The 19,986-nt window shown below is 50.9% G+C and overlaps 1 protein-coding gene across 1 annotated transcript; it reads left to right on the forward strand.

Moving 5' to 3' along the window:
• The first annotated feature begins 1,329 nt into the window (after positions 1-1,329).
• On the forward strand, positions 1,330-14,061 carry ZC3H4 (zinc finger CCCH-type containing 4). Its single transcript, XM_026089817.1, has 14 exons — positions 1,330-1,423; positions 3,237-3,499; positions 4,446-4,556; positions 5,033-5,255; positions 6,128-6,273; positions 6,441-6,537; positions 6,651-6,796; positions 7,188-7,301; positions 7,671-7,782; positions 8,215-8,324; positions 8,836-9,194; positions 10,002-10,390; positions 10,692-10,988; positions 11,729-14,061. Exons 1-14 carry the CDS (start codon positions 1,330-1,332, stop codon positions 13,207-13,209), a joined length of 3,942 nt encoding a protein of 1,313 aa, XP_025945602.1. The 3' UTR covers positions 13,210-14,061.
• The last annotated feature ends 5,925 nt before the right edge of the window (positions 14,062-19,986 follow it).

The following is a 19,986-nucleotide window of genomic DNA, read 5'->3' on the forward strand; positions in this document are numbered from 1 at the left end:
GTGTTAACAGCGCAGTATTGACAAGAACATTTGTTCCTCTTTGAAGTCAGTGGGGAAGATAGGAAGTTAAGAGCAACCTTGCAGTACCCAGTTGGCAGGGACTTCTGGGAGAGAGTAAATGATGCTGATTTGAACAGAGCAATGCCAAAGGGAATATCCATTTTTCCAAAGAGAATATTGTGCATTCCAAGACATATGTTGTGAATGAATTTACCAGGCCACAGTAGGCTTTTATGATATTAGCTCAGCAGCAGCAGCTTGGCGTAGCAGAGCGTCGGTAGCACAGGTAGCCTGGCCTCCCCGCTTGTTCTTTCCCCCAGTTTCCCCCCGTAGAAGCTTTCTCGACCTGGTCCCGGACCTCACAGGGTGAAACTGCGCTAACCTCCCTAAACCGCAACCCCGGCTGCTTGCGATCCAGACAGCGCCGTCGGCCGTACCGGAGCTATGCTGATTTACCCCAGCTGAAGACCGCCCCCCCTGCAGTTCTGTAACTTCACTTTTTCGTGTATCTTCAGGCAGTGCACTGTACTGAGTTTTCCTGTTATCTGTATCAGGTGTCAAGTCACACGGAATATCAGGTCCCAGGAAATCCAGTCCCTTCGGCTATTTCTTAAAGCGCATTCTTCCTACATCGTTCTCCTGCCCGAGTACCCATTTTTCAAATAATTTTTTTGTTGTTGCTTCTTTGAAGAGTGATGTAAAAAGTTTAAACATTTCCTTTGCTTTGAGGCTGCCGTTTTAAATGAGCTTCAACATGATGCACCTTTCTGCTCCAGGACTGATTTGTCACATCCTGGGAGCCTGTCCAGGGACCAGGCGTAAGCTTCAGCAGTGTTTTGGCTCGCTGTGGTTGCCGTGAACCCTTGACTAGTAGGTTGTTGGAAAAGGGGTCTAAAAACCTGGTGGTATTTCTAGTTTGAGATATGTTCATTTTGAAGTGGCCGACATACTTGTCTTAAGGACAAAGGAGGGAGGCTTTGAAAGGACATAATGCAGGCATTTAAATTCCTTTTCATGAGCTTTTTGTGTGGGTTTTTTTTTTTCACTGCTGCTCAGCTCTGTGTGGAGCGTGAGTTGCTCAAACCTTTTTCCAAGTACTCTTAGCTTACTGAATACGAATGCGGGAAGGATGCTGAGTTCCTCTGATGGCTAGCCAGAAGTCATTTCTACTGATACTTGCTTTAAAAAACTTTATATACACCCAGGAATTATGTTTAAGAGGTTAACGAGCAACACTTCACTGAGCTTGATTTTGGAGTTAGTCTGTTATTAACATGTTGCAATTGCAAATCAAAACAAGCGAAGGACTTTGAATCAGGATAAGATTGGATGTCCAGAACGGAGTGCAAGGCCAGGTGTTTGCTCTCCAGGATGCTGGAGATGATGAAACAGTGCTTCCTGGTGATTTTCAAAGCTCACTTTGGTAGGTTCTCGTATGTATGTGTGTGCATTTGGGGTAATCGTTCCGTTTTTTCTTTTTTACGTAACCTGAGGTTATCAACAGGTCTGCTTATTCATGTAATAGAGCTATTTCTAGGGCCATCAGGCGTGCTCGAGAGGCTCCTCCGTGTTGTTCGTAAAATCCTTTTCAGGCTCCTGACCTCCCCGAGAGCTACCAGGGACCGAAGCTCCCTCTCGGAGCGAAGCTGGTTTCGCCATGGATGGGCGGTGGGCTGCTGTCGCTGCTGCACCCGTTGTAGTGCCCAAGAGGGGACTTTACAGTGCCCGAGGCAGTCTGCCTTAATGTCTTTCCATAGCCAAAAAAATCACAGGAACGTGTGTCAAAGATCATTGTCCTGTATGTTCTGCCTTCCTAAATTGTTGTTTGTGAAAGGCGGTGGCGTATATAAACAAGCGTGTGTTTGTATTTTTAATTATAGTTTAGCTTAAATGAGAGGGGAGGAGGAGACCCCAGGAGACACTGGGGACTGACAGCTCTTTAGCATAAGTTCTGTGTCCTGCAGGGCACCAAACACAGTTTGGTTGCTGTGTGACACAGGGAGGAAAGATCCCTGCGAAAAGCAAACGCGCTGTGTCAACAAGCTAGTGTAGTCTGTGATCTGCGGGCGTTTGCAGCCGAGGAGCAGCTCTGCCCGGCGGCCCCGATGGCCTTGCAGGCAACCCGGACTGGCGCTAGCGGCGGGCTCGGCCTCGGGAGGTGCCCCGGGAACTTTGGCTTTGGTGCAGAGTGCTACTATGGCACACGAGAAAAATACTAATCTTAAGGTTTTAGGATGTGTGTTGGTCTCTCAGCTCAGATGAATTTCCGTCTGCTCTTCTGTCTCCACTTTTGTTTTGAACAAATCATGCAACAGCAAATCCAAGCAATCCACTCAGGACTTGTCAGGAGAGATGGAGAGGGACAGCCCTATAGGAAGCCTGCGAGGATGCAGGGAGATGACTGAACTCTTACTGTAGTGTAAATTTAATCTACTATGAGGTTGTAAAAAGTTTTTATTAACCCGTATCTGAGTAATTTTTAATTGAATTTAATTGAATGTGGCTGGGAAATCCTCTGAGGGAATTGCAAATTTGCTTTATCACCTCTGCTAACCACAATTATATGTGAATGCTAGCATGAAGTAGAGAACATGGAAGAAATTGGGCACAAGTTTCTAGATTTGGCTCATCAGTGTGATATTGCAAAACAAATTACCATTTCTTAAGAGAGTCTTCATTTCAAATGCGATCTCCAACATATTTCCTCTTAAACAAAAGTACAGGTAATTTTAAAAGAAAGAAAGCATTTAAAACATTTCTGTCAGTACAGGTGCTGTTTTAAATACTTAAAAGAACTAGTGTTTCTTGATTTGCTGTATTTCATGCAGTAATTGAGAGGGACACAGGGAAATGGATTTTCAGCAGAAATTTACTGGAGTTCTTGTCTTCTGGAGGAATGATTGTTTTATTAAGTTACTAATTTCAGTTCTTTGAGTGAATACATGATAATTTCATCCTGAGTTGAACGCTGTAATTTTGTGGATTCAGTGTGTTGTTTGTGAGAGATACTTCTTTGCTGTATTTAACTCTGGACTGAGCGACAGCTTTGGTAGAAAAGCAGAGGTGCTTCTCTACTTTATATGGCTCCAGACCGAGTGACAGCTTGAATAGATTCAGTGGCCCAGATGAATAGAGTCCGTTTTTGCAGTCAGATATTCAAAACTGAGGTACTCAGAATTTGTGTCCTCTTGGAAGCAGAGCCAAATGCCTGGCTGGCTGGTGAGCATAGTAAGCAGTTTTTGGACAAGGGAAATGTAAATGTGCCTGTCTGCTTTATAGGGAGGATGGAGAACTGGAAGAAGGGGAGCTGGAGGATGATGGAGGAGAGGAGGCCCAGGACGCCTCTGAATCTCACGAGAGGGGTCGGAAGGAGAAAGGGGAAAAGCATCATAGCGATTCAGATGATGAGAAGGCCCATCGACGGATGAAGCGCAAACGTAGAAAAGAGAGAGAGAAAGAGAAAAGGAGAGCCAAAAAGAAAAGGAAATCCAAACACAAGGTGAGCCATTTGGTGCTTCTGCCTCCCAGGTCCTCTTATCCAGGCCAGGGATCCTAACGCAGGTCTTCCAGGATACCTCACAGCATTCCTCTCCATCAGGTGTCTTCAGGGAATTCACTGTCTGACACTACTATGGGTGGTTTGAGGCTCTTCCCCTAACACTAATAGGAAGGTGTGAGTGCTTGCAGGCTTTCTGCAGGCTTCCTGGGGTTCAGCTCCTTAGTGCCTTCGGCCCCTCAGGACTAGCAAGCCTAGCACTGGGGCACTGAGGTTTGTAGGCAGCATAAAAATATTACCATACTCTTGCATCTCTGAGGATATGCTCACCTTCCTGAGAACATACTAGTTGAAATACTCCAGATTCAGCCATCTGCATGAGGTCTTTACCTCCTTAATATAGTTCATAAAATCATTATGTTCCTTACACAAGCCAACACGAACTTGCAATGTAAAGGAGACAGAGCAGCAGAGGATGAGTGTAAACCAAGAGCAGAAACAGGGGGTGATGTGCCTTCTCTGAATGTGGAGTGGGAAGAAAATAGGTTTTTTGATTTGGGAAATTACTTTGTGAGTGTATTTACCTCAAAAGAAATTACAGACTACCAGATTTGCAAAATCAAGGGTGTTTATTGCTAAAGTCCTAAGAATTTCTGGATCACAAAAGGCATATCATGCTTGTGTCCTTAGAGACTGGTTAAATAGTCTGATAACAGGCTTCCAGTTTCTATGGATTTTGCAGTGGAACATGTAGTACCCTGAAGCCTTTTGTATTGTAAATGTAAAATTTGGAGAACACTGTGAAGATTTTTCTTAAACAAAATCTGAGTTATCTAAAAAAATTGAGACTTATTTGTGTTGTGTATAAAAGGCCAGAGGCCTGGCAACAGTGTTAGAGTTATATCTAGCCTGTAATAAAATTGCACAGCATGTTTTCCTTGCCTTGCAGCGCCATGCCTCTTCCAGTGAAGACTTCTCTGATTACAGTGAGGACTCAGACTTCAGCCCTAGTGAAAAGGGACACAGAAAATATAGGGAATACAGCCCTCCCTACCCTTCTGTAAGTACTTGCCAGCATACAGGGAAGGGGAAGCTGCTCTCTGGCACTTGGTCAGAAGTGTTGCAAGCTTTGAACGCAGATGCCTGTCTAGCTCCATCTAGGGGCCAGAGGCCACTCTCCTMGTCTGGCTTTTGCTCTAGTCATTTAGCCCTTTCACTTTTCACCTATTTGTTACTGGGTTCTTTATGATTCTCCAAAATTCAATCGTGATATTAGGCTTCTTATTATTTGCTGGTCAAAATTAAATAGCCCCTTCCAAACGAAGAGACAGGGAAAAGCAGAAGGAAATGAGCCAATAAAATAAATKAACAAACAAAAACCTGCAGGGTTCTACAGGTCTGGGGATAAGGCCTTCAGTTCAGCTGTTCACTGGCTAGCAAGAGAGATGGGGCATATTCCAGGGACCTGCTGTTCTTCAGATACATTCAACTGGAATGGTTGTTCCTTCATTACTAATCTGTCTGCCTTTTCTGAAGTCCCACCAGCAGTATCCGTCCTCTCACAGTGCTCCCTTGCAAAAGAAGAGCTACTCTAAAATGGAGAGCAAGAATTATGGCATGTATGAGGACTATGAGAATGAGGAGTATGGTCAATATGAGGGGGAAGAGGATGAAGACATGGGCAAAGAAGATTATGATGACTTTGCGAAAGAGCTAAACCAATACCGGAGAGCAAAGGAGGGTTCTCACAGGGGGCGAGGTATGGCTCATTTTGCAGATGTGCTTTCTTCACTGTCTCTCTTACAGGCTTTACTTACAGCATATTTTTTTGTTAGCTTAGTGAAGGCCCTGCTCATGCAGTAAGGTTCATGCAGGTTAACTGCCATGCCTGCGTGGAGCCCTGACTGTGGAGCAATTGTCAGGGCCTAAATCAATCATTGGCGTTATTTTGTGACAGAGGGAAGTACTTTTTTGTGTTTTACACCGCAAGGGGGAAGTTCAGATCCCTCTGGATAATTTATGCTTTAAATTAACAGTATTCCTCTTAGTATAGATAGTTTTAAAAACACATAAGTTGTTAAAAATGAATAAAGTAAAGCAAAACCTTTATCTGAAACGAAAATGGAGTTGACTTGTAAGAAGTCAAATATCATCACATCTGGAATACAAAGAATTACATCTATTTGTTATGAGTCTAACATAACTGTGCATCAGCTGACCTGTGGTCACAGCATCTGTTTTTTAAAAAAGGTTATCCTTTGGCCTCTTAAGAATCCATTGTTTTAGGATATTAAAAACTGATTCACTTAACATCAGGTAACTCCAGGAACTGATAATCCTGTACTGAAATGTTAGTTACTGTTTTTCTTCCTAGTTTGGCACATCGTTGTGTTTCTTTAATGTGTTTGAGGGATGCATAGTTCCGACCCAGTCTCCCAGTAAGGGCAATGTCACAAGCAATAGCTTAGATGTTCATTGCTATAAAGAGATCTGACTGACCATGGAATATGGAAGAAATTAGGGCCTTATACTGAGATATGGTATCTGCTCTGAAGAGCTCGTTGWGATCACTTTGGTTATGTACACTGCAGTCCAGCAGCACAAAGCTGACCTGATCTGTGTCCTTTCCAGGTGGACGTGGTCGAGGGAGAGGGTACCGAGGGCGAGGTGGCAGAGGCGGAATGAGAGGAGGTCGAGGCATGGGCCGAGGGGGCCGTGGGAGAGGCAGAGGCGACCATCCAGAAGAAGAGGAGGAAATGTATGATGAAGAGATGGAAGTAAGTGCAGTTACTGAACTGCTGTTGACTCTCCAACCTGCTCTCAGAGAACCATTAAGGTGGAGGCAAGAGAATATTCTCTTTTGTGGTTGGGAAGTTTGTGTTTGAGGGGGAATGAGCCCTGCTTCATCCTACTCACTAAGTGCACTGATCCGTCTGGATTGCAGTACTGCGACAATGAGGAGCCCATGGGTGATGATGAGTATGATGACTACTCAAAAGAGCTGAACCAGTACCGCAGGAGTAAGGAGAGTCGAGGGCGAGGTGAGCAGGATAACGAGCTGTGCTGGGCAGCCAGCACAGGTCCCTGCCTTGTGTTCTCTCCCAGCTCATGTTTTACCTAAAGGGCAAATTACAAACGTTGGCATATATTTCAGGTATGAATCGCGGGCGTGGTCGTGGTCCCAGAGGAAGAGGAAACAAAGGAATGGGCAGGGGACGAGGAAGAGGTGGAAACAGAAGTGGAATGGGGAAAGGTGGTGGAATGAATGAGGATGACGATTACTACGAAGAGGACATGGGAGTAAGCAGCTCTTGTTTTCTAATAGCTTGCTGTMGTGCTGCATGGGCCCCTTTCCCCCGTTCCCCTCTGTAATTCCAGTCAGGCTTCTAAGAAAACCTTCACAGGAACAAAAAACCCCACGTCTTCCCCAGGATACATGACAGTTGTCCCATCTGAACAGGTTGAATATTTTGAATTCTGGTCAGGTGACTGGGAAGCCATTCATCTAGTTGTGTTCCAGAGCCTGCTGGGCTGAGAACATTAGTCTTTGTCTCACTTTTTCGTACAAGCCCTCAACGTGCTCTTTCTCAGAAATGGATGCACAGAAAATACTTATTTCTGTCCAAAGCTGTTAGATCTGCTTCTGTGTATTTTACATTCTTTGTCAACTAACATTTTGTGATTCCAATAGGATGGAGGAGGTGGCGGAAATTACAGGCGGAATGACCATGATAAATCCCACCAGCAGTCAGATAAGAAAGGGAAAGTGATCTGCAAATACTTTGTGGAAGGCAGGTGTACCTGGGTAAGGGAATAATTAAAATTAATCTCAGCTTTCCTGTTATATATTTATGTAAATATCTCTATACAGATGCAGGACTGTCCTTGTCCTAAAGTGCAGTATTTGTGTGTGAGAGGTGGGCACCGTATGGGTGGGAGGAGAGATGCAGTGAGTGCAAGGAAACCTACATGTGTACATGGCAGTCCGAAAGTCATTTGCTTTCTTCCTGTTTCCAATGAATGGACAGTCACAGCATTATGTGGTCTAGGTTTAAATGATTTCAGGGAAGAATTCATACCTACAAAGAGTATTGTATAAAAGTGCCTGTCCTTTAGTTCATAGTATGTGCTTTGCTGGGCCATGCTAACACAGTGTTTTGTTATTTCTGAACAGGGTGAGCACTGCAATTTCAGTCATGACATTGAACTACCAAAGAAACGGGAACTGTGCAAGTTCTACATCACTGGCTACTGTGCCAGGGCTGAAAACTGCCCTTACATGCATGATATCCTTTTTTATCATTTCATTGTGCCAGCTTTAAATCAGTCTTGTTTACTCTGTGTAGTAGATGCATATAGTGGGTCAGAGGAGAAAAAACGGCCAAAAGAGTGTATTCCTGCAGCAAACTGCCTTCAATCTAAACACCTGCAGAGCATTCATTCCTGGGTGGCATGTCCTCCACTTAGCAGCTGGGGGTACCTGAAGCTGCAGCCAGGGCTGCAGAAGGCCCTCTCAGTTCCTTTTTAGTCTCAGCTTTCCTGTTTCAGATACGAGGTTTGTAGCTGTCGCAAATACAGAAAAACATGTCAGACTATGCCTGCAGTATGGTGTGGTCAGAAGTTAACAATGTGTGTAGTTGGGGAAAAAAGCCTCTCTGGCCAGTGAAGGAAGTTGGAGTAGTTGCCTGTTGGGATTTATTCTCCTTTACGCCTGATACGTGACTTTCCTTGTAAGCTGTTCCACACCACTGGCAACTGTATCAATGGGGATGACTGCATGTTTTCCCATGAGCCGCTCACAGATGAAACGCGGGAGCTTCTGGACAAGGTACAGAGAAGTGTTAATGCAGGTTCATTGGCTCTCTTGTCTTGACTGTCTTTGCTGCCTGTTCAAGAGTTGCCAGTGGAGGGGAAGAGAGTATAACACATAGCGGTGATTGCAGTTAAATGCTGAAAAGGCAGACTTTCTACTAAGAGAGTCTTTCAGATGCTGCATAATGAAAGCCTTTCCATACTAGTCCTTAATTCAAGGACTAGTAAAAATATACAGTGAAAACAGTCCTGGACTTGCAGAGAATTGCCCCCCACACAACCTGATAAAAGTCTCTTGGCAGCTTTTCTTATATTTCTGGTGTGGAAACAGTTGTCTAAATCCTGCAAACAGAAGGAAAGGGAGGGTGTGCAAAAGGCTTGCTGTATGAAGGCTTGCTGTATGTGGGCTGTGCTCAGCCAAGCAGCTCTGTGTTGGTCACAGAGAGGGGATCCTGTGCTGTGTTTTCTGGAGTGTGGTGTTCTGCAGGCAGCTCTGTGGATTTGCTCTCACTCCCTTATCTTCTCAGATGCTGGCAGATGATGCAGAAGCGGGTGCAGAGGATGAGAAAGAAGTTGAAGAGCTAAAGAAGCAGGGCATTAATCCACTCCCCAAACCCCCACCTGGGGTGGGCTTGCTGCCCACACCCCCTCGCCCTCCTGGACCACCAGCTCCAACTTCTCCAAATGGCAGGCCTATCCCTGGAGGCCCACCACCTCCTCCGCCACCACCACTTCCACCACCAGGGCCGCAGATGCCACCGCCAATGCATGAGCCTCTTTCTCCACAGCAGCTGCAGCAGCAGCAGGACATGTACAAGAAGATCCCCTCTCTGTTTGAGATTGTAGTACGTCCTACGGGGCAGCTGGCAGAGAAGCTGGGTGTGAGGTAAGTGTCACGATCCAGTCAGGCCAGTTGCAGGTGCCTGGCAGAATAATGTTGGGCAACTGGGAGAGAGACAGGGACTGTAGGTGTTTGTGTGGGGTTTCATTTTGCTGTCCTTCATAACAGATAGTCATTTGTCACTCCCTTCTCTCTCTGAGAATGACAGAGACACTCTGGAGATGTAAACTATTCCTCACTGTTTCTCTTCGAAAGGAGCAAGCTATCCTAAGCCATGGTTTAGTTTGTATTTTGATGTCAGTAGTGTATTGGTGGCCCTTGTTTAGAGCTGTTGGAATAGTAGCACAGATCCCAAGCAGCACCTCATAACAGGGTGTGGACAAAGAGACTGGGAACCCAAGGGTCTATTCCCTGCCTGCTCACCCCTTACTGGAGATTTGTTATGGTCAGAATGGCATGAATTTCCCCCTTGTCTTTCCTGAAGTACAGCCTGGAATGGGCTGACTCAGTCTCCGTTTGAGGTCATCCCGTCTTCCTGTCCTGGTACAGGAGGAGTTCTGCCCTAGCACCATGATGCAGCCAGTGAAGGTGGGCACTGCAGGAGCTGGACATGTTGCAGCTGTTTTGTGCTAGCATTTAGAAGGACAGTGCAGAATCTGGCTGTCCTGAAACATTAAGGAACTGGCTGTGAGGCTGAGAACTGAAGAACACGGACAGTGGGTAGAAAGGAGGTTTCCTTCCATTTTGGGTCCAGTACAGGTGCTGCTGTTCTGAGCCCTAGGAGGACAGAATCCATTCCTCCAGAAACAGCGCATGCATGCTGAAGTTGCATTTCTCTCTGTTCTCTTTCAGGCATCCAGGTCCACCTCCTCCCAGGTTCCCTGGGCCAGGAGGACCCCCTGGGCCAATGCCTGGACCCATGCATCCAGACATGCACCCGGACATGCACCCGGACATGCACCCGGACATGCACCCGGACATGCATCCTGACATGCACCCGGATATGCACCCCGACATGCACCCAGATATGCATCCTGACATGCACCCGGACATGCCGATGGGCCCTGGGATGAATCCTGGGCCTCCAATGGGTCCTGGTCCCCCAATGATGCCTTATGGTCCAGATGATTCCCCACACTCTGGAATGATGCCACCTGTCCCACCTGCACAAGGCTTTTACGATAATTTCTACCCACCTCAAGAAGGCCTGGACATGGACCATGGCATGATGGGAGACCCAGGTAACTACCGAGGATCTGTCTCGAACTGCTCTCATGTGCCGTGCTAGACGTGCCATATCAGGGACAGGCTGTTTGAACTCGGTTTGCTTTCTGAATGCCCGGGTACAGCAGCAGGTCCAAAAGGGCTGAAAGGGGGATAGAGGGAGACGGAGTTAGATGCTCTTCCATGCTGGTGGCTTGGGGCATGTGGTTGCTGATTGCAGGGACAGGTTTTGCACTAAACAATGACAGTCTGTGATAGACTAGTTTCATTTTGAAGTCTTTTTCTGTCGCAGTTACAAAGTTTGTTTTTTTTTCACAGCTGTACGAGATGCGCTTTTAACGTACGATGATCTTTCGATGGCAGAAGATTATGGTGGTTATGAGGATATGGAAGGGCCTCCAGGAGAGCATATGTTCCCTGACCCATCCTTGGATCACGATGCCTTGTGTGAAGGGGGACCACCTGGGTTACGGAAACCATCAGGCAGCATCCCTGACTTCATGCCATCTGCACAAAGAGCGCTTTACTTGAGAATCCAGCAGAAACAGCAGGAAGAAGAAGAGAGGGCTCGGAGACTAGCTGAGAGCAATAAGCAGGAACGAGAAAATGAGGAAGGCAAGTATCAAAATACGATGTCTTTTATTCAGAGTAGTGTACATGGGGAGGATATCTTGGATCTGCTTCAACTTCTACCCAGTCTGAGCCTCTCTTCACCTTGCTGCTCACCTGCTCTAAGGCTTTTGCCTCTCAGGACCCATCAGCAGCGTTTGAAGCAGTCTCTACGGCTCAGGCCAGTGCTGGCTTTGGTGCTTTTACAAGTGACAGAACTTAAACCGTACGTGCAGTGTAGAGATTGTGATCTTAGCAGAAAAAGGGGCCAACTGAGAGGGAGGTAGAGGGAAGCATCTTACTGGGTGTCAGAGAAACTGTTTAGGGAACAAAAGGCACTGAATGCTTCTAAAAAATTCTCCAGAATCAAAAGAATGCGTAGYTGATACGAACGAAGAGGAGCAGGTCTGCTGAAGAAATGGGAACAGTTGGCCAGAAGGTCCATGAGATAGGTTTGCTGGCTTAATTGTGGTGAAATTTGAGTCTGTTTCAGAGAGGAGGAACAGGAAGAGAGGGATGCTTACAGCCCTCTGTTAGTTTTGGGTATGAAAACTAGACCAGGGAGGCTGAGGCTGTTACGCATGGGGTTGGAAACACAGGGACAATTTGGAATTTCAGCAGCATGAGTTGAGAGCGCTGTGAGGGACACGGGACACATTTTGGGTGCTTCTCATAGGCATAAAGCACCAGGAGGTGCTTTACTTGCATGTCTCTTATGAGCTGTTTTCTCTTCTCCCTCCTCCCAGGTGACACTGGTAACTGGTATTCCAGTGATGAAGATGAAGGTGGAAGTAGTGTCACCTCCATATTGAAAACCCTAAGGCAGCAAAGCTCCAGCAGACCTCATGCCCAACCCTCTCATGGAGAAATTGGGCCGCCCTCAGGTGTGAGTGACCCTCGCCTGCAGAAGGCCCAGGCAGGAGGGGGCGGTCGTCCTGCCGACCCTCGTCTGCGGGATCCCAGGCTTTCACGAAATGCAGATGTTTCTGGCCCATCCATCCCTGGGGATTCAGGACCCACTGACCCAAGACTTGCACGACACATTCCCTCCTCCACCCCAAAGCCAGAAGCTCCTCATTCCAGCACTGCTGGCGGTCAAAAGGCTGCCTTGGTTCCTGATGAAGAGGAAGGGGAAAGGGCGCTAAGGGACAAACCAGTCAACATCCCCTTAGATGCACTGCCAGGCCATGCTCTAAGGGATCCCCGGTCCCAGTTGCAGCAGTTCAGCCACATAAAGAAAGACGTAGTCCTAAACAAGCCGAACTTTGCCCGAATGGTCCTGTGGAGCCCAGAGGATCTGATTCCACTGCCAGTCCCAAAGCAAGAATTTGTTCCTGTCCCAGCTGCTCTCCAGTCCATGCCTGCCCTTGATCCACGTCTTAACAGGCCCCAAACGACTGGTCTTTCAGATCCCAGGCAGAGGGGGGGGGCCACGCAGGGGGAGTCTGGCTCTGCTTCTGGCAGCAGCCTCCCCGACTTCGAGCTGTTGTCAAGAATATTAAAAACTGTGAACGCGGCTGGCAGCCCATCTTCTGGCCAGAGTGACAAGCCAAGTGACCCTCGGATGCGGAAAGCACCAGCTGACCCCAGGTTACAGAAGTCCTCAGAAACCGGGGCGTCTAGAGCCCCCAAACCCGCGGAGACGGCTCAGCCTGCGGCTGCCTCTGCTGGCAGCGGTGAGGCTGCCCCGGCCATCGCTCCCTACGACCCCAGGCTGCTCACTGCTGGTGGGCTGAGCAAAGGCAGCGGCCAAAGCAGCGTGCTTAGTGCCATCAGCCTGTACGACCCCCGGACTCCAAGCGCAGGCAGCAAGGCCGCAGAGTCTCCCAGTGAAGGCAGCGCGTCCTCGAAAGGCTCAGACTCCGGCAAAAGCACCAGCAAGGCCAAGGAGCCTCTCTTTGTGCGGCGGTCCGCGCTCGATCAGCCCGAGTCTGAGAAGGCGAGCGCTGAATCCGCCACAGACAGATACAATAGCTATAACAGGCCTCGTCCCAAAGCCGCTGCCACTTCCTCCTCCGCCGCTGCCCAGGAGGCGGCCCCCCAGCCAGGGGTGCACAACCTCCCCGTGCCCTCCGTCTACGGCATGGTTAAGCAGACCGCGAAGTCTGGGTCGGGCAGTCCCTTTGCGGGGAACAGCCCTGCTCAGGACAGCGAGCAGCAAGATGCTGGCTCTCTGAAAGATGTCTTTAAGGGCTTTGACCCGACGGCCTCGCCGTTCTGCCAGTAGTATTAAAGGACTGACCTTGCGTCCGTGCATTGAATAGCAGCGCACAGTGTTGGTAATTTTTTTTTTAATTCCATTAGCGCTCACTTTAGCCATATAACATGTATATAAATCTTTCTGGTTCTGGTCAGTGCTGTAACTATATAGAAAGTTTCCGAGATGCGTTTTAAAAGAAAAATCAAAGTCTCCTTGTGCAGTAATAACCAGCATTTTGTTTCAGACCCAATAGTTTGTTTTAGAGCTTTCTTTTGAAAAGTGATTGAAATCATCCTGGGAAAATAATGAAGTACCTGAAATCTCCTTGGGAAGTTGTAGCTGTCCTGTCACACCAGCCACCTTGTCCTCTTTTTGTACAGTAGGATGCGTTTAAAACCTGACTTCTCCCCCTCCAGAATTGCTATATGATATACTCAGGAGAAGGGTAACGAAAGACTGGATGGCAGAGAAATGTGGTTCATATTTGTTGCTTTAAAAGATTAAAGCTCTGAGCCATTCGGATCAGTAGAAGATGTGTTAATTTCTAAAACAGAACGAACTAAAGTATTTGTATCATAGTCTTTTTTAAAATTCTACTGTGGTGAACAGAATTACCATGGAAAAAGAACCATGTGAGATTGCTTTTGTAATTGTGGGGAGGGGGTGTTTTTGTTTTGCTTTTTTATTTTGAGTAAATATTTTTATGCCATTTCCTGGAGGTCGTATGGTTACACGACAACTCAACTGAGCCCAGAGTAGGGCTTAAATTCCCAAGAGCTTCCACGGATGGTCATGGAATATTTACATCCCAAAAAGTTATGCAGTCTACCAAAAAAAAAAGTTTGTATTATTGAAATTAAATTATTAATCTCAATCAGATTTCACTTGTATGTATTTTGCCTATGGAGGGCTTTTCCACAAACGCAGTTGGGCTTTCAGTGCGTTTCCCCCAGGAGACTCTTGCTCTTCCCATCTTTGCCGAAGGTCAGTGGGCAAATCCTGCACGCGAGGCGTTCCTGCGGGTCCTGCCAGCTGGATCGGAAGGGGAGATTAACTCTATTCCTGGGTAGAAAATCAGTGTTAGGTTACGCATGTCCCCTGTGATTCATTCTCTGCATAAACAAACGCTTGCACATGGAAGATAAACTTCATTTACAGTGTTTTCAGGAAAGAAGCAGCTAAAAGTGAAGCAGTGCTAGCAGATAGGTGGTTGAGGTTTTCAAAATGGGAACTGGGTATAGAGAAACCACAGCTGTAGAAATGTTATTTGAAAGGAGGAAGATCTGGGGACAGGTTCTTTCTGTGGCAGTGGGGTCATTGCCAAGTCATCACAGTATTTGGGGTAAAAAGGTATTAAAGCTTAATAAGTTCCCTGTGGCAGGCGGGGGGGACCCTCCCCTGTGTTTCCTGCGTATCTACGTGCTTTGCTGGAGCTTGGAGAAGCCGCGACTTCTTACAGACCAAAACCAGGGTCTTCAGGGTTCCCGCTCTCTGAAAAGGCGAATGTGCCGAAGTACCCGAAAAGGCAAAACATCCTGTTCTTTTGGATGAAAAAATAGCACTTCTCATTCCCTTCCAATCCTCGGTGTTCCTGATGCCCAGATCCATGCTTCCTCCTGGTTTCTGCCCGTAACCGCGTACGAACGCTGGGCGCCCGCTTGCGAGCGCTGGCTTGCCGAGCCTGCGGGAAACGCGTTCTCTGGTGCTCGAAGGCAAAGACGTTTTCGCAGTCGTTAAGGCACAAGCAGCACCAAGGGAAGCTGAAACACGTTGCACCCTTGTAGCACCTCGTTAAAATGAACCGGCCTGTGCAGTGCACGCAGGCAGCACGCGGGGCAGTATCATCGCCTCTGCGACGCTAATGGACTAAGAACAAATCTAGTTTTGACAAAAATCGAGCTGTTTTTCCAAGCATTTCCCATGCCGGCATGTGCTCGTCAAGGTAAATCCCGGTGGCAGTGAAGAGGCGGCCGGCTCCGGTGCGGGGTCGTCGGCCCGGCCGGGCGCTCCAGCACTGCTCGCTTTCCCTCCAGATCCCTTGCGCTCCCGCTTCCACTGCGGAGCGCCGCTCCTCTTCCTCCGCCTCGTCTGCCGCAGCGGCTTGTCCTCGGGCCACCGGCCTGGATCAGGAATAGCGCAAAGGCAGTGGAAGCTTTCTCACTTTGCCATCTGCCGTTAAATAATCTGCTTTCGGATGAATTGGCTGGCTAGGGAATAACTTTTGTAATAAAGAGCAGGTCGGTTTTGCTGTAAGCATTACACTTTGTTGGGAAAAGGTTTTAAGATACTTGGTGTTGCTTGATTTGGGTGAACGTAATCACAGCGTTGATAATGCCAAAATTGGGTGTTAAATCTGGAAGTCCAGACTCTGGAGTTTGGTTACATTTACCTTGCCATGCAAGCAGTGTTAATTCAAWTGTCCTGTTTCCTGTCGGCACTGTTCATTTTGCATCTTGCTGCACCCTGCTTTAATTGGAAGCAGAAGTTTGTATCAAACGAGTTTAAAAGCAGCGTCTCGGCCCTGTTGGAGCCCGGCGGCCGCGGGCGCCGCCGGGCCAGGCCGGCTCGGGAGCCGCGGACGCCCCTCAGGGATTTCGTCTCTGGAAATTTCAGCTCGCGTCTCTCCCGGACGTGCTTTAACAGCTGGCACGGCGGCTGGTTGGGAGCTGGCAACCACCACTGCCATCCTCACGCTTTCGCTTGGTTCGGTCTCCGCRTTTCGGCAGTGGGAGTCATTCCCCTGGAGCCTGGTTGGTATAAATATAACAAAAAAGGGGAGGAGAGAAATAAATCACCTGTGACGTTTTCTGCCATGTGAGATTGCTTTTATTGAGGAGCTGTAAATTCAGTGGCATTTGTACAATAACCTGAACTTTTTGTAAAATAATTTATTTTTAGAAAAGACTATTGAACCCTGTAGGAATAAGCGACAGCACTCCACTGACTGTAGCCACCATGAAATAAAATCACCAATCTTTAATCCATTAATATTTTTCCATCTGCCAGAGCTTTAAAAAAAAAGAATAATGCTCTAACTGAGATTGTAATAAACTGTAAATACTATTTCAGAGTTGAGGTTGTTGATGCAAATATGTATATACTGTATTGGTATTTTTACAATGACTGTTCCGTTGCATGGCTTTGTGTTTTTTCCTTTCCCCATCTTTTCTTTTTGTATCACACATTTGTCTTCCAAAAATGTCATTTATATTTCTTCTGTGAGCGCTTTAATCTTCTATAATTGTATTACTGCCATTAAAGGATGCAGTTATTTTAAAAGTGTCTGGTCTGTTTGGCTTGGGTATGAATTCGCTGTTTAGCAGTTGTTTCCCACCCGTTAGAGAACTGTGGGGACTGAAAGTAGCTGTAACTTTTTGTTTTCCCACACCATTAGCCAAGGACAGGGACCGTCTTCCCCTTTTCCCTTGTGACGCCCTTTCAGGAGGGCTGCTTGGCGTGGAGGTACCGCCGTCCGGGCGTCCGCGGGGCCTCGGCGCCGGCGCTGGGCAGCGGAGCAGAGCGGGCGGCTGGGGGACGGAGGCGAACGGGGGTCACGGGCCCCTCGCTGGAGGCTGCTACTGGGCAGATGTTGCCCTTGGGCAGATGTAACCCCTGGGCAGATGTTGCCGTTCGGCAGATGTTAGTCACAGGCAGATATTGCCCCAGCACAGATGTTGCTGCTGGGCCGATGTTGCCCCTGGCTAGATGTTGCTGCTGGGCGGATGTTGCCCCCAGGCAGATGTTACCCTCGGGCAGATGTTGCCGCCGCCGGTGGCCCAGGAGCAGCCGCGTGCTCCGCCGCGACCCGGCCTCAGCTGCAGCCCGCGCGGGTGGCGTGGGGCCGGCAGCCTGCAGAGCCGGAGCGCTCCACACCCCGGCTGCGGCACCCAGCCGTGGCGCCCCAGCTGGGAGCAGGTCCGGAGCGGGGGGCCACGGCGCTGGGCGCCTCCTCCCTGCTGGGAAACGCATCCGGCTCTGCCGGGACGCCCTGGACCAGCCGTGGAGCTAGTGTGTGTGGGACCAGGGTGTGCTGGCGTCTTTGCTGACGACCTCGTTAGACTAATCGACCCGCTGTAGGAGCTAACGCAGCCCCCTGCGCGCCCCCCCCCCCCGATGGGGGGAAGTGCGATATAAAGCTGCTCATCCTCTTACAGGGAAAGTGGGTCAGGAACGTAATGAAGCTCAGAGCCGGGGGCAGATTAATGCCCCAGCACGGAGCAGCTGCACGCAGCAGCGCGGCTCTCGCGGGGCATCGGGGATGCCGGCGCCAGGGACGCCGGGGGTCAGGCTGAGGCTGGGAGCTGGAGACAGGGGAATTTGGCGGAGCTGCAATCTCGTTTTCTGACACTTTTCCCATTGCACAAACTGGCAGAGCTGGGAAACCCAGGAGCCCCGTCTCCCAGCAGCACGGCCGGGCCGGGGGAGGAAAACTCCCGCTGTTCCCCAAACCCCCCACAGTCCTGCTGCCACGCATGCATGCAGACACCTGGATGTAGACACGCATGCATGCAGACACCTGGACATAGACACGCATGCATGCAGACACCCGGACACAGATACATGTGCACGCAGACACCTGGACACGGACACCCGCACACGCAGACACCCGCACACAGACACCGCGAGCACCAGCCGAGGTGCCAGTGGGTGCTGCAGGGTGCGAGTGGGTACTTTGGGGTCCTGATGGGTACTATTGGGTGCTTTTGGGTGCCATTAGGTGTCCAGTCCTGGGAGGCTCCCTGGAGATGGGGTCGATGGGATGGGCAGAGGCAGGGCCCCGGGGCCGGGACTGGCTGCAGCAGGGAGAGCCTGAATGCTGCCCCCGTCCCCCGGCTCCGGGCGCTTCCTCTCGCTAATCTGCTCCACTCCTTCCATTCCCAGCAGGAAACCGAGGCCGCAGGGCCATTTATGGTAAAAACAAAAAAAAGATAATTAGGAATGGAGTGAGTGCAAGCAGGATGGGAGGGAGCGGGGTCACGTCCCTGGGGGGGGGGCGGGCGGGCACATGCACAGACACGAGTGTGCACGGACATGAGCGTGCACGGACACGAGCGTGCACAGACATGAGCACTGCGCCCAGCCATGGGCAACGCGGATGCAGCCAGCAGAGCCGGGCCTGAGAATTGGGGGACCCCTGACACCGGGGTCGGGATTCACGGGCCATGTGGGCCACGTGGGGTGCACGGGGTCTCGTGCGCGGGATCTGGGGCTTGCAGGGTCTGGCACACGTGTGACCTGCACCATGCGCTGCCGCCCCCTCGCAGGGCCTCGCCGCAGCCATGCTGCCCACGCGCCGGGAGCTGCCAGGGCCGGCCGCGGGGCCGCGCAGCCGCCGACCCGCCGTGCTGGCCAAGGCGCCCGCCTGCCCGGAGAGCTCRCGCTGCGTCAGGGCCACCGGCCGTGCCGGTGCCGCACGCTCTCGGGCGAGGTGATCAGCCCGCCGCTGGGCGACCTCGGCACAGCACCCATGCGGGGCTGGCTCGTGCCGGAGCCGCGTTCGGGGAGCGCTCCTTCCCGCGGGGCCGCCACGACCTGCTGCCTGGGCTGGGCCAGCAGCCGCAGGGCCCCGGGTGCTGCCGCCACTGCTGGAGCGCCGTGTCGCTGCCCGTCTTCGGGGCGGCCCCCGGCGGCCCCCTGCCCTGCTCCGAGTCCCTGCCGGGCTTCGACCTGGACCTGGCGCCTCCATCCTCGACGACAGGCTGCACATCATGGATGGCTACGAGCTGCCCGCTGCTGAGGCCCCGTGGAGCCACCATAGGGAGCACACGTGGCTCCAGCCGGGGGACCTCAGGGAACATTTGGGGAGGCTCGGGGCGGCCCCCTGCCACGGCCAGTGGAGGTTGGGGTGTGCAAGCACGCGCCTCTGTCCCTGTGCATGCACCCGCACATGTGTGCATTCATGCACACACACACGCGTGCACCCACTGACACGTGCAGCATCCACGCAGGGGCACAGCGACGCTGCCCAGCTGCGGCTCTTGCCACGTGGCTCCGGCCGCCCCACGGATTTCTGCCGCGTGGTGGGGACCTGGGACCCTTTGCTATCAGGGCGTTTGGGCTCTTCAAAGGGGAGCGGGCTGAGCCCCTGGGCACCCCGCTGCTCCTGGCCCTGCGCAGACCCCCACGGCCCTGTGAGCGCCTCCCCATGGGKTGCAGGGGCCCTGCTCGGGCTCAGCCCCATCCCCAGGGTGGCCGCGCAGTGCCATGAGCCGCTCGTCCCCCCCTCCAGTATCGCCTCCCACACCGTGGGAACGTGGGYGGGATGGGGGCGGGTGGCACTTCCTGGCCAGATGTTCCCAACATCTGGATTCCTCTATAAACAGTCACGAGGGGGCGGGCCAGGCTGTGGCCATCCATCAAGGGCTGAGACCGGGGCAACTCGGGGCCGCGGTGGCTGGCCCGGCCTCGCACGCAAGGAGGCTGAGCAGCGCCTGGTGCGGGCTGGCACCGCCACACAAAGGCGACGGGATGGGGAGGCATCGCGAAGGGGACGGGCACTGCCGAGCTCCTGGCCCGCCCGGGACGGCTGGCCCCCCCCTTCCCCAGGGCAGCTGCCCTTGCGGGGTGCGATGCCCAGTGCAAGGGGGGAAATGTGGGGCACAATGCCTTGGTGCAAGGGGGGGGGAAATGCAAGACACGATGCCCTGGTGCAAGGGGGGCTGGCAGAGCTGGCTCATCCCGTGGCTGCCGGATGGAAAAGCTGGAGCGAAGCTGGCAGCCGCTGCTGGGGCCGTGGCAGCTCCTGCCTAAATAAGGAGCCGGCGGCAGCGGGGGCCCAGTCTGCCCCCGGTGCCCCGAGCCTGG

The sequence above is a fragment of the Apteryx rowi genome, unplaced genomic scaffold (genome assembly GCF_003343035.1).
Source record: "Apteryx rowi isolate R43461 unplaced genomic scaffold, aptRow1 scaffold_830, whole genome shotgun sequence".
NCBI classification, from domain to species: Eukaryota; Metazoa; Chordata; class Aves; order Apterygiformes; family Apterygidae; genus Apteryx; species Apteryx rowi.

What these genes read in the sequence shown, in the direction of transcription:
- ZC3H4 (XM_026089817.1), top strand. Translation starts at nt 1,330, where the DNA reads ATGTCCAGAACGGAGTGCAAGGCCAGGTGTTTGCTCTCCAGGATGCTG. An exon ending in TGGAAGGCAGGTGTACCTGG is followed by an intron (nt 7,302 to 7,670) that starts GTAAGGGAATAA and finishes ATTTCTGAACAG; the next exon opens with GGTGAGCACTGCAATTTCAG. An exon ending in GGAACGAGAAAATGAGGAAG is followed by an intron (nt 10,989 to 11,728) that starts GCAAGTATCAAA and finishes CCCTCCTCCCAG; the next exon opens with GTGACACTGGTAACTGGTAT.